Source organism: Rhineura floridana, chromosome 1 (genome assembly GCF_030035675.1).
Source record: "Rhineura floridana isolate rRhiFlo1 chromosome 1, rRhiFlo1.hap2, whole genome shotgun sequence".
Lineage (NCBI taxonomy): Eukaryota > Metazoa > Chordata > Lepidosauria > Squamata > Rhineuridae > Rhineura > Rhineura floridana.
The window spans coordinates 135,544,202-135,557,074 of NC_084480.1; the positions used below are offsets into that span (position 1 = coordinate 135,544,202).

At 41.4% G+C, this 12,873-nt stretch overlaps 1 protein-coding gene across 7 annotated transcripts in view; it reads right to left on the reverse strand.

The window, feature by feature from the left end:
- Window positions 1-12,873, reverse strand: part of ZNF462 (zinc finger protein 462) — a 163,790-nt gene that overhangs the window by 24,380 nt on the left and 126,537 nt on the right. For all 7 annotated transcript variants that reach the window (XR_009763542.1, XM_061633019.1, XM_061633010.1 and 4 more), the window contains one exon: window positions 684-939. Coding sequence is in view for 6 of the 7 variants with exons in the window: in XM_061633019.1 (XP_061489003.1) it covers window positions 684-939 (256 nt within the window). In the remaining variant the exon portion in view is untranslated. The remainder of the gene's footprint in view (window positions 1-683; window positions 940-12,873) is intronic.

Sequence of the window (12,873 nt, forward strand, 5' to 3'; positions counted from 1 at the left end):
AGACCGCTGTATTAGCGAATCGCTGTAAAGGGAAGCGCTGTAAAGCGGGGCCCTACTGTACGCCTAACTCCAACACTGACAAAGGCATGCTTAAACTAACTGAAACCAATGGGCTGCAACATGCCTAACTCTGTGTTGGAATTAGGTGTTATATTAATTATATTTTAATTTTCCATGATGAGGTCAAAGGACCTATTATTTTGCAGTGTGTGGTACAACTATAGCGATACACATTTCTAAACTTGTTATCTGTGTGCTACCAGCAAGGCTTGTCCTATCATTTACAGTTTGTGGTTTTGTCTAAACCATCCTTTCCCAACTAGTGGGCCACCAGATATTGTTGGACCACAATTCCCATCTTTCCTGACCATTCAAAATGCTGGCTGAGGCTGATGGGAGTTGTGGTCCAACGACATCTGGTGGCCCACTAGTTGGGAAAGGCTGGTCTAAACCATGGTTTGGATGGCACGCTAAATCAAACCATGGCTTAGCTCAGTAAAGCACAGCACCTGATCAACTGGGGAGGAGCAAAGCAGCATCAATTCCCTCTTTGGGAGCATGCATTCACACTAAACCATAGTTTGGCTTAGTATTACACGCAAATTAGGCCTATGTATTCAAATGTGCAACTTCACTGAAGTTGTTACGGAAGTGATATTTAACTTTTTTGTACAAGTACTTACTTAAAGCCTGTATAAAAGGAGCAGTCTTTACACTTGAAGAGTTTCTTCCCTCCATGTTTGTCACGATAATGACGCCGAATGCTCTGAATGTAACCCGAGGAGAATTCACAAAATTCACAGTTAAGGATGGCTTCAGCTTTCTGGTCTGCACCGGAAAGTGGGATGGGGCTAATGTTGTTATTGTTCCTTGCCAGAGCTGCCGACTGGTAGTGGTTCAATTGCTGTTGGACATCTGGAGGCTCTGAATAGGAAGAATCTGTAGAGAAGAAGGTGAAGAGACAGTAACACCAACTTATTGAAAAACATGAAGAATCCAAAAGATTCCTCTGAGCAAAGTTATCTAGACTTTGGTAGATAGGTGCCATCAATATGTGGATGACTCCCTGCTCTGTCTCCCTTTATTTATTAACCATTGCAGCCAGAACTTTCACATCATGTCAACTTGAAACACAAATCTTTTCAATGGAGGCAGTTCATACATTTGGCTGATACTTATCAGGTAATGAGAGATCAAGCAATGCACAGGCATGTGCACATCAACCCCTGAGACAACACCAGCTCTGACTCTCTTCAGGAAACAATGACTGGTTAAACTATAAATAAAAATGCAGTTATGGCTATGGCCACACAAATGAAATGATTTATTTATTCATTCTTTTTTTTGTTATGTGTGACCTAAATGGACAGAGATGTAGAGTCTTTACTCAGAATTTCTACCTAACGAATACTACCCTAACTCACTGGCCTGATTCACACAAAATGATAAACCATACTTTTGGACTTATCATGGTTTAGCATGAATGAGCAACTTCTGCCCAATCATTCCTCCCCCGGTATGAGCGGGATGAACAAACCAGGAAGCTGTGGCTTCCCGTTACATCCATACAAGGGTTGTGGTTTGTTGCTCCCTAACAAGCTATAATCACTAGCCAACTTTAAACTATGTTGTGTTTTTGGCTGGTTGATTGTGGCTTGTAAGGCAGTAATAGTCCCTGGTTCAGGCATACTGGGAAGCTAGACCTTTCTGGTTTATTATCCTGCTTGCACAAGGAAAGGCAGAGGAAGTAATTGCACACTAGCATGCTGCTAATTTATGCTAAATCACACTAAGTCTGGCTTATCATTACATGTTAACATGGCCAGTAAGTCTTTTATTTTTGAAATGGTACAGAGAGGAAGAAAGGTGAAAGTTACAGATTGTTTCAACATCTTATTTAATATTCCATAAATAAGTTACCATTGTGCAAATATAATTTCTTAAATTTGATTGTGAAATATAGTTTGAAAAAATCTGAAAATGAGACTCATATGGCAGGACTAATAAAACTATTCAGGTAAGATTCGATGCAGTCTGAAAAAGAAGCAGATTAAATACCACAAATCTTTCTTCTTTATGTCCAATGTACGTTTACGTCCAATGTATTGTTCTGGCATACTTTATACATTATAATAAAAATGCAGTAAATAAAGTATACCAGAGCAATACATTGGACATAAATATAGCCACATCAATTTGTGTAATGGATAAAACTGTTGATTTGAATGAACATAATTTTTAATAGAGGAAATATGGGAAACTTAATCTACCCTAAAATTTGTGCATCACATCACATCATGAAATTTGAAAACAGGTTATGGAACAATATGCAAAGTCTGGCACCTACGTAAAATAAAAACAAAACCATCCTGCGCCTGAGCCCTACAAATGGAGGTAATATTTGAAAGATTTCAGATCTCACTAAAGGGAATATCCAATCACATAAATTATTTTCTCAAGTTTGGTACAATGGAAAAAAAGAAATAAAAGAAAACCAGTAAACACAAAGTGGAAAGCCAGAGATCTGTGTCCAGCAGGAAAGGTGATGATAGTGGTCACAAATCTTGCAGAATTATGATACCAAAAGGGAGGTCTTTAACTCTTGTTTTGAATGTGGAGATGAGGGATTTACAGTTTTTCCACAGAACTTCAAACTGTTTGTCAAAGGAACTGATTATAGAAGCTTCTTAATTAAAAAGAGAAGCAAGGAGAAAAGGGGGAGCAAACTCTCCACCTGATGCAATGGAGGACTGACTATGTCTAACTCACACTAAGTTAGATAATACTAACAATTAGGAAAACAATTAGAAGGCAGTAAACACTACATAGTCCTTGATAAGGAATGTTCATAATTATCATTTATGGGGGAAATGGCAACAGCCACAAATAATAATAAAGCAACATCTGAAAGGGAGACTTCCTATCTTATAGCCATTATTCTTCAAGCCTATAATGTATATGGTGAATGCTAGATGGTCAAAGCTAATTACAAAAACAACCTTCAGAGAGTCTCAAGAGCTCAAGTTTTGGTGTGTGTTCTACACCAAGTCATAACTTTAGAAGCCCACAAAGCACATCCTCAGGTCTGGGACACCGATGCAACCTTATAAAACTCTTATACCACAGTTGTAGATTTAGCACACACGTAACAGAATGAGCAGCAAATTGCACAGACCATGCAGTTGTAACTCTACATCTCTGGCATGTTCCTTAAATCACTATCGTTACATCTCATCTGCACAAATTTATTTATTTATTATTTGATTTATATCCCGCCCTTTTTTGCAGCAGGAGCCCACATAAAACAGCACATTTTTGCAAATACAAGACAAGGAGTAGTCTCTCTTGAAACTTTATCATATTTTGAGTTTAATTTTCTGTTTGGAATTCATTCTGCCTATAACTCCCTGTAAATATTCTGAACTAAGGGGGGGCTTTACACTTTATCTGAGGTTAACTGAGGTTTGCAACCATTAAAACACTTGCTGTGTAGCAAACATGCCTAATGAGTGTACCTGAATAATGCAGATGTTTGCAAATAAGATTTCTCATTCACCTAGACATTCACTTTCAAACATAGCTCACATCCACGCCGTAAGTATAAGCACTCTTATATCGCTTTTAACAGCCATGGCTTCTCCCAAAGAATCCAGGGAACTGTAGCTGGTCAAGGGCGTTGGGAATTGTAGTTCTGTGAGGGGTCTCCTAACAACTCTCAGCATTCTTCCCAGGATTCTTCAGGGGAAGCCATGTCTATTAAAATTGTGTAAGAGTGTTTTAAATATATGCTGTGAAGGTGACCATAATGCATCCTCGTTTGGGGCCAGCTATCAGAAGTTATGGATCAGGAAGACAGAGAGGGAATAAGCTTCGCAACCCTGTTGTCCCACCTACAAACAGCCAATGTAGCCTCCAGAATGTGCATCACAGATGAAGCCAAGTCTATGAAGGAAATTCCTTAGGTCAAAATGCCCCACACAGCAGCTTTGCCTTTACTTAAGACAAGATCAGGCAGTATTTTTCCTGTGTATCTCCACTTTCTTTCCATAACACAAGCACCCAGATGTTGAGAGGAATCACTCTTCTTCCTCACTTCTCATAATCTTATGTAAAGGCCCAACCAGAGTCATGGCAGCTATGCTCAAGCTCTAGGTTAGGTCTCCAGCTAATGGTTTCTGTGGGTCTGCTCTCGTAACAGGAACCAATGGCTTGAGCTCAATCTGAAAGTTGGAAACTGGCAATGTGCTAACACAAGGATGTGGAATAATATTCTGCCCAAGGGCCACATTCCTTTCTGGGCAATCTTCTAGGGGCCACATGCCTGTGGTAGATGGGACCAAAGGCAGAAATGGGTGGAGCATCAAATGTGAATTTTACCTTTGCATAGTAGGCTACTTGCTACACACACTCACACATCCCTCTATATCCTCCATCCAGGGAAGCAACAAGCATTATTAGGATTTATGTAAGCATTCCAGATGGGCAAAAGCACTCAAGAAGGGGGCACAGCAGAGCTGGTGAAGAATGTCGCCTGGGGAGAATCCTAAGAAACAGGCATGGAGTGCCACATTTGGTCCCTGGGCCTGACGTTTCTCATCCCTTTGTTAACATGAAGAGCAAAAGGTACTTGTCTGTTAACTGCACAAGAGCAGAAGGCCAGGTTCAAACTATTTATGCCCCTGGCCCCAGCAATCCAAAGCGTTCCCATTTCTAGCCAATGGCTAGGCCTCTTATTCCAACTGTTTCCTTTAAACACACATGTATGCGCACGCACACAGCTGAACCCTGATATTTATTATTATTATTATTAATAATAATAATAATAAACAACCCACCCTTTACCCAGAGGTCCCAGAGTAGGTTACAACAATTTTAAAACACATAATTTAAAACAGTTAAAAGCAACCTAAACAACATCACAGAAAATAGGGTGGATCCTAAAAATATACATCTCAGATGTCGAAGGCCAGGGTAAAGAGGTGCATCTTCAGCATTCACCGAAAGTTGTACAATGAAGTTGCCAGATACACCTTAGTGGGGAGGGAGTTCCACAGCTTAGGGGCTGCCACAGAGAATGCCCTCTCCTGGGCTACCACCCCCTCAACTTCCAAGGATGGTGGAACTACCAAAAGGGCCCCCTCTGCTGATCTCAACACCCAAGAGCGTCTGTAGAGAAGAAAGCAGTCTCTCAGATATTTGGGACCTGAGTCATTTAGGCCTTAAACACGAACATGAGCACCTTGAACTGGGCCCAGAAACGAACTGGCAACCAATGCAGCTGTTTTTAAAACTGGGGTTTTGTGAGTTCTACAAGGAACCCCCACCAGTAATCTGGCTGCTGCATTTTGGACCAGTTCAAGTTTCTGAGTCATCTTGGGGTCAAGGACAGCCCCATGTAGAACACATTGCAATAATCCAGTCTGGAAGTTACCAAAGCATGGAGCACTGTGGCCAATCTTCCCTATCCAAGAGGGCTGTAGCTGGCGAATGAGCCATAGCTGGAAAAAGGCACTCCTAGACACTGGCCACCTGAACCTCCAGTGACAGTGTTGGATCAAGGCATACCCACAGGCTGTGGACCTGCTCCTTCAAGGAAAGAGCAACCCCATCTAGAATAGGCCATCTTCCCACCTCCTGGACATGAGAACTGTGTACACATAACACCTCTGTCTTTACATGTAACATGCATTCTGATAGGTAAAATAAATAAATAAAAACACAACTTTAGAGACATGTTAGCTTCCAGCTGAAAAAGAAAAAGGGAGTAGGATGATCAGCGTTTTTACCTAGATAATTGCTACGAAGGAAATATAAAGCTCATTCGTATTCCTTATGTTCAGTATGCATTCATCAGTTTATATTTCCCCCTCCAATTCAGGGAATATATATGATCAGAGGGCACCTGGATACTTGAACAGTGCACTGCCCCCGGATTTGCAAATACCATCTCCTGCTACAAGGATGTCTGCATTTATGGCTAAGGTTTTTTATGGTTATCTCCTGCACTCTTGCTCTGCTCTCTCATGATGCTTCTTTAATTTTGGATCTCCAGTACTACCTAAATGAGTATTTCCTGATGGAAAGTAATGAGGACTGATATACACCTATGGGTTTCTTATTATAATAGATTTAAAATAATAGATTGTTTCAAATTGCCTTTCTGCAATAAAAGCTCCTAAGATTATGTAGAAGCACAATACATGTTTTTGAGGACACATGTTAGAACAGTAATTATTTTTTGTGCGGTAGTTTTTAATTATTTTAAAAGGAATTTATGTTTTAATTTTTTTAATTGTTTAGTTTTGTATTGTTTTATCTTATTCTCCATAGCTTCATGTATATCTATGCAGCAGAGAAGGTGCAATAAAACACTATATTAAATTAAAAACAAACAAACCTTAAAAGAAAAAACAAATCAAGACTTTCTGTGGCCCTTAGCTCACAAACTAGCAACACAATCCCAACCATGTCTACTCAGTAGTAAGTCCTACTGAGTTCAGTGGGGGTTATTTCAAGGGCGCAGAGCAATCCAATTCAGGGGAAGCCAGTGGAAGGGGAGCTGGCGGAAAGATCCGCGGCATCCATTTAGCATTCTGGAGCCTCTGGGCTGGCTGAATGCAGGCTCAGCTGGGAGCTGCGTGCAGGGATTGGAAAGTAAAAGCCAGCCTTCACAAGTACCCCTATCAGGGTGTAAGCACACTCCATAGGCTTCCATTTTCTTAGACCAACCTTTTTCCTGGTGTAACTTCGGCCCAGATCGGGAACTTCAGGATCACTCTGAACAGGAGATGGATGTTGCACAAATCTCCCCCTCAGCCCCTCCTCTGACACGCCCCTGGAATGCCCTTTTTCGAGCCTTCCATTAGCACTCCTTCTACCAGAGTTGGGCTTCCCCAGCGGACCCCTGGCTGCGCCACAGTGAGGGGCCCCTCACCCCAGCATAAATATGAGTTGGTTTATGCCCTAAGTGCGGTTAGGAATGCAATCTTGGCCACCAGAATGGAAACAAATTACAAATGTTCTGCTGAATAATCTGGGAGTAGAACTGTTTTAAGTTAATAGATATGGTCCTAATGGCTACTCTGAGCTTTCCAATGAACAGCTAGATATTATGTGCCTCCAACATGGTGGGTTGCAATGAGTGAAAGGACCTTTTCAGTGGTGGCACCCAAGTTGTCCAACACCCTCCTGAGAGAAGTCTATCTGGCACTTACGTTAATGTAAAATTCTAAAATCTGTATTAGGGCAATACCAATCAATAGTATCCAAGTTTTTGGTCGTCTTTGGCGTTTATTTTAATGCTGTGCTTTATCTTACTGTATTTTATTGTTATATTTTGCATTTGTTGTTTTGTAAGACAGAAAATTTATTTGTTATAGGGTGACCTATACATAACATGTAAACAAATAATAATAATCAGGTAAAATATTACCAGAAGAAAATAAAAGAAAAACAAGGGAGAATATTATTACTTATCGTGGAAGATAGAAACAAAATTCAAAGGGACCTTGACAGGCTGAGCATTGGGCTGAAAACAACAGAATGAAATTCAACAGGGATAAATGCAAAGTTCTACACTTAGGAAAAAGAAACCAAAGACACAGTTATAAGATGGGGGCTACTTGGCTCAGCAATATGACATGTGAGAAGGATCTTGGAATTGTCGTTGATCACAAGCTGAATATGAGCCAACAGTGTGATGTGGCTGCAAAAAAGGCAAATGCTATATTAGGGTGCATTAACAGAAGTATAGTTTCCAAATCGCGTGAAGTATTAGTTCCCCTCTATTCAGCACTGGTTAGGCCTCATCTTGAATACTGCGTCCAGTTCTGGTCTCCGCACTTCAAGAAGGATGCAGACAAACGGGAACAGGTTCAGAGGAGGGCAACAAGGACGATCAGGGGACTGGAAACCAAGCCCTATGAGGAGAGACTGAAAGAACTGGGCATGTTTAGCCTGGAGAAGAGAAGACTGAGGAGAGATATAATAGCACTCTTCAAGTACATGAAAGGTTGTCACATAGAAGAGGGCCGGGATCTCTTCTCGATCGTCCCAAAGTGCAGGACACAGAATAATGGGCTCAAGTGGCAGGAAGCCAGATTTCGACTGGACATCAGGAAAAACTTCCTGTTAGAGCCATACAACAATGGAACCAATTACCTAGAGAGGTAGTGGGCTTTCTGACACTGGAGACATTTAAGAGGCAGCTGGATAGCCATCTGTCGGGAATGCTTTGATTTGGATTCCTGCATTGCGCAGGGGGTTGGACTTGATGGCCTTATAAGCCCCTTCCAACTTTACTATTCTATGGTTCTATGATTATAACTCCAAGCAGCCAAGCACACTACTTAAGACACTGTCAAGAGCTTACGTACTCTAAATGGGATTTATTTATTTGAACAGCAGATCCACTCATCTCTGCACACGCACACACACACACACACACACACACACACACACACACACACACACACACACACACACACACACACACACACACACACAGTGTTGCTATATTGTAAACTTTTGAAGAACCCCTCAGTTTCATAAGCAGTTTGATACTGAAAATGAGAAAGCCACTATTCAAGAAACACAAAGCCAAAGGGATGCTTGGGTATACGGAACTATCATCATCATTTTCCTTACCTTCCTTCAAGGAACTCAGGGTGGCATACATGTATTTTTTTCTTACAACTGCCCTGTAAGGTAGGACTGGCACTTAAAAGACTGCCCCAAGATGACCCACTTTGTTTCATAGATGAGCAGACATTTACACACAAGTTTTCCTGTAAGCCAAACATATGTTATTCACTACATCAAGGGTAGCCAATGTGGTGCCCTCCAGAAATTATTGGACTTCAATTCCCATCTGCCCCAAACAGTATGGCCAATGGATGAGGATGATGGGAAGGCACCACATTGATAATAATAATAATAATATTTAATTTATGTGTTGCCTATCTGGCCGATGGCCACTCTAGGCGACGTACATGTAAACAGTTAAAACACAATGCGATAAAATACATTAATACAATATATAAACAATACAGCAGCAACAACAATACTAGTGCAGGGTAAGAGGCATTTCAGTCATAGAAGTTAACCCTCCCCGGAAATCCCAAAGGCCTGTTGAAAGAGCCAGGTCTTTAAGGCTTTACGAAATACATTTAGGGAAGAGGCGTGCTGTAGATCTTGTGGGAGGGAGTTCCAGAGGGGGCCGCCACTGAGAATGCCCTCTCTCTAGTTCCCGCCAATCTAGCTGTTTTTGTCGGCGGGATTGAGAGAAGGCCCTGTGTGGCTGATCTTGGTTACCTATGCTGCACTACACCAATCTGGGTCCTCAACAAATAGCCATGTTCTTTTGGATCCTGGTTATTGTAACCAGAAGACATGCAACGGGAGAAGCTGAACACACTCTTAGGGCAGGCTACCATACAAACATAACAAATTAATAGTGACATAAAAAGTAATCACTGTTTTTTTTATAGAAAGTTCTTTCTCTCCTGACACAGACAATAATTAGCAGACTTTAACCTCTGCCCCGATCGCTGTGGTTCTATGCCAGCATATTTCCAGCTAAATGTGTCACCAACACCTCACAGTATGTGCTAATAGTCCTTGCTGGAGCATGGCAAGCTGACTTAAATAATTAATACAAGCCTTAATTATTTTAATTATATGTTCTGGCAACACAATTCGGGGCACGTTTCTCTCTCTCTCTTTTGGGGAAAGGGTGGTATACAAGATCAGCAGGATCTGAAAAATGCAAGGACTAGTATGGCCAGTAATAACAGCAACAAAAGCCAAAACATGCCTTGCTGACTGCAACTTAATTTGTCTCTTCTGGCAGAGGTTTCACTGATGAGACGTGGCAGCTCCCCCACTCCATCAAAACAAGTAGGACAAGGAATATTTGGCAGGTAGCTGCTTAGATGCCACAAATGTATGGCAAATCTCTGAGATATCTTGGCAGGCTGCCACACTATGTTGCTGTGTCTCTGATCCAGAAGCATGCCGCCCTGGGCTCCTACTGGGAGGAAGGGCAGGATATAAATCAAATAATAAATATAAATAAATGAATAAATGAATAAATAAATAAATAAATAAGCAAGGGGACCTTGGTTTCCAGACTGCCAGAGTGGACACTGGAAAATTCCTACGATGCAAATTCCAAGATTTTTTTTTTTCATTTGCATCAAGTGCTAAGAGGTTTTGTGATTCACTGTGTCACCTTGAGTTGTGGTCTTTTTACAGGTTTCCAACAAAGTCTATGTTTCAGATGATCAAACCTTTGGCCTAGTAAATATCGCAAACATTACTTACACAATGCAGTTTGCTTAGAGTGGGAGAAAACTGCGGCGCACACCAAATAGTAAAGGAGATATCTAAAAAGAATCTCTAAATGTTAACAGCTAGCATAAGTAGCTGCAGTCCTTAATGCAATAGTGTGCAAACCAAGGTAAATAAAAAGGACCAGTGCTTGAATTACAGCAGAGCGCATATGGAAAACTAAACAAAGGCTCACAGACTGGAAGCGTTCAATATACATCCCAATTCCAAAGAAAAGGGATCCCAGGGAATGCAGTAATTATCAAACTATTGCCTTAATATCCCATGCAAGTAAAGTACAGGAATACCCCGCATTAATGTACACAATGGGTCCAGAGTGAGTACGTAAACTGAAAATGTACTTAAAGTGAAGCACTACCTTTCTTCACTTGCGCCGCCACTGTGCCACCTCTCCTTCACGCGGAGCCTCAAAGTCCCGCGCTAAAGCCTCTGCTGCTGCGCTGCTGCGCCTCTCAGCTGATCACGATCGCACCTCCCAGCTGATTCATGGTCACGCAATCGCGTCTCTTTCCACCCCCCCACGCACCGAAAGAACAGGCCACAACCAAAGGTTAAGTGTCTGTTCTTGCGAAGCCAGCGTACGTAAACAGGGGAATGGTGCTACTGTAAGTATGTCAGTACTCGCGAGTGTCCTTAAAGTGAAGGTCCATATAGCATAGCAGGGTATTCCTGTAATGCTCAAGATTCTACAGCAAAGGCTCTTACCATATATGGAGTGAGAAATGCCAGATGTCCAAGCTGGATTTAGAAAAGGAAGAGGCACCAGAGATCATATCGCAAACATACGTGGATAATGGAACGGAGCAAGGAATTTCAGAAGAAAATCACCCTGTGCTTTATAGATTTCAGCAAAGCCTTTGACTGTGTAGACCATGAAAAACTATGGAATGCTTTAAAAGAAATGGGGGTGCCACAGCATCTGATTGTCCTGATGCACAACCTATACTCTGGACAGGAGGCTACTGTCAGGACAGAATATGGAGAAACCGATTGGTTCCCCATCGGAAAGGGTGTGAGACGGGTGTATTTTATCACCCTGTTTATTTAATCTATATGCAGAACATATCATACGGAAAGCAGGATTGGACCAAGAAGGAGGAGGTGTGAAAACTGGAGGGAGAAATATCAATAATTTAAGATATGCAGACGGTACCATACTATTAGCAGAAACCAGTAATGATGTGAGAAGAATGTTGATGAAAGTTTAAGAGGAAAGCACAAAAGCAGGACTACAGCTGAACATCAAAAAGACTAAAGTAATGACAACAGAAGATTTATGTAACTTTAAAGTTGACAATGAGGACATTGAACTTTTCAAGGATTATCAATACCTCGGCACAGTCATTAACCAAAATGGAGACAACAGTCAAGAAATCAGAAGAAGGCTAGGACTGGGGAGGGCAGCTATGAGAGAACTAGAAAAGGTCCTCAAATGCAAAGATGTATCACTGAACACCAAAGTCAGGATCATTCAGACCATGGTATTCCCAATTTCTATGTATGGATGTGAAAGTTGGACAGTGAAAAAAGCAGATAAGAGAAAAATCAATCGTTTGTGGAGTTGGAGGAGAGCTTTGCGCATACCATGGACTGCGAAAAAGACCAATAATTGGGTGTTAGAACATATTAAACCAGAACTGTCACTAGAAGCTAAAATTATGAAACTGAGATTATCATACTTTGGACACATAATGAGAAGACCTGATTCACTAGAAAAGATAATAATGCTGGGAAAAACAGAAGGGAGTAGAAAAAGAGGAAGGCCAAACCAGAGATGGATTGATTCCATAAAGGAAGCCACAGACCTGAACTTACAAGATCTGAACAGGGTGGTTCATGACAGATGCTTTTGGAGGTCAGATTCATAGGATCGCTGTAAGTCGTAATTGACTTATAGGCACATAACAACAAGAACAGGGGGTGGATGGGCATCTTCTTACTGTTTCTTTTTAGAATGCTACTGAGGGTATGATTTGGCTAAAATTAGGAAAAGTCAGGATGTGGTCATGTGAATTTTACTAAATCTTCCTGCCTTTCCCCCCAGAATTTAAGCTCTGGGCAGAATCTAAGGACGGTAGAAAGAAAACAGGTTTACTACTTTACTGTGCCTGGCGGAGAGGTGGGGGAGGCCTTGGAGTGGGAATGAAGAGACATTTTGTGTTTGAGGATGTCTATGTATATTTCTTTCCCCATATTGAAATATTTATATAGGGTATCCAGCTCTTGTAATTCTCACAAGATTGCCAATCAAAAGGCAGTGTTAGAACATAACAGGCAATAGTTATAGTGAGTTGCTGCCCAGGCCCACCTCTGCAGAGTGAGTGTACTTATACAGAAAACTGAGGACTTAATATTTTGAGATAAATATAAGTATGCCACCCCTATGCAATAAGCTATCTCAAGAACTCCAAATCTCATCGTTCCTGCTTGCTTTTGCTGTTATTCATTTACTGGTGATCACTCGTGGCCGAGTAAGATTGTCTTCCAAGATAAGGTCTTTGCTTGGAAGACGCCTGTGCGTGA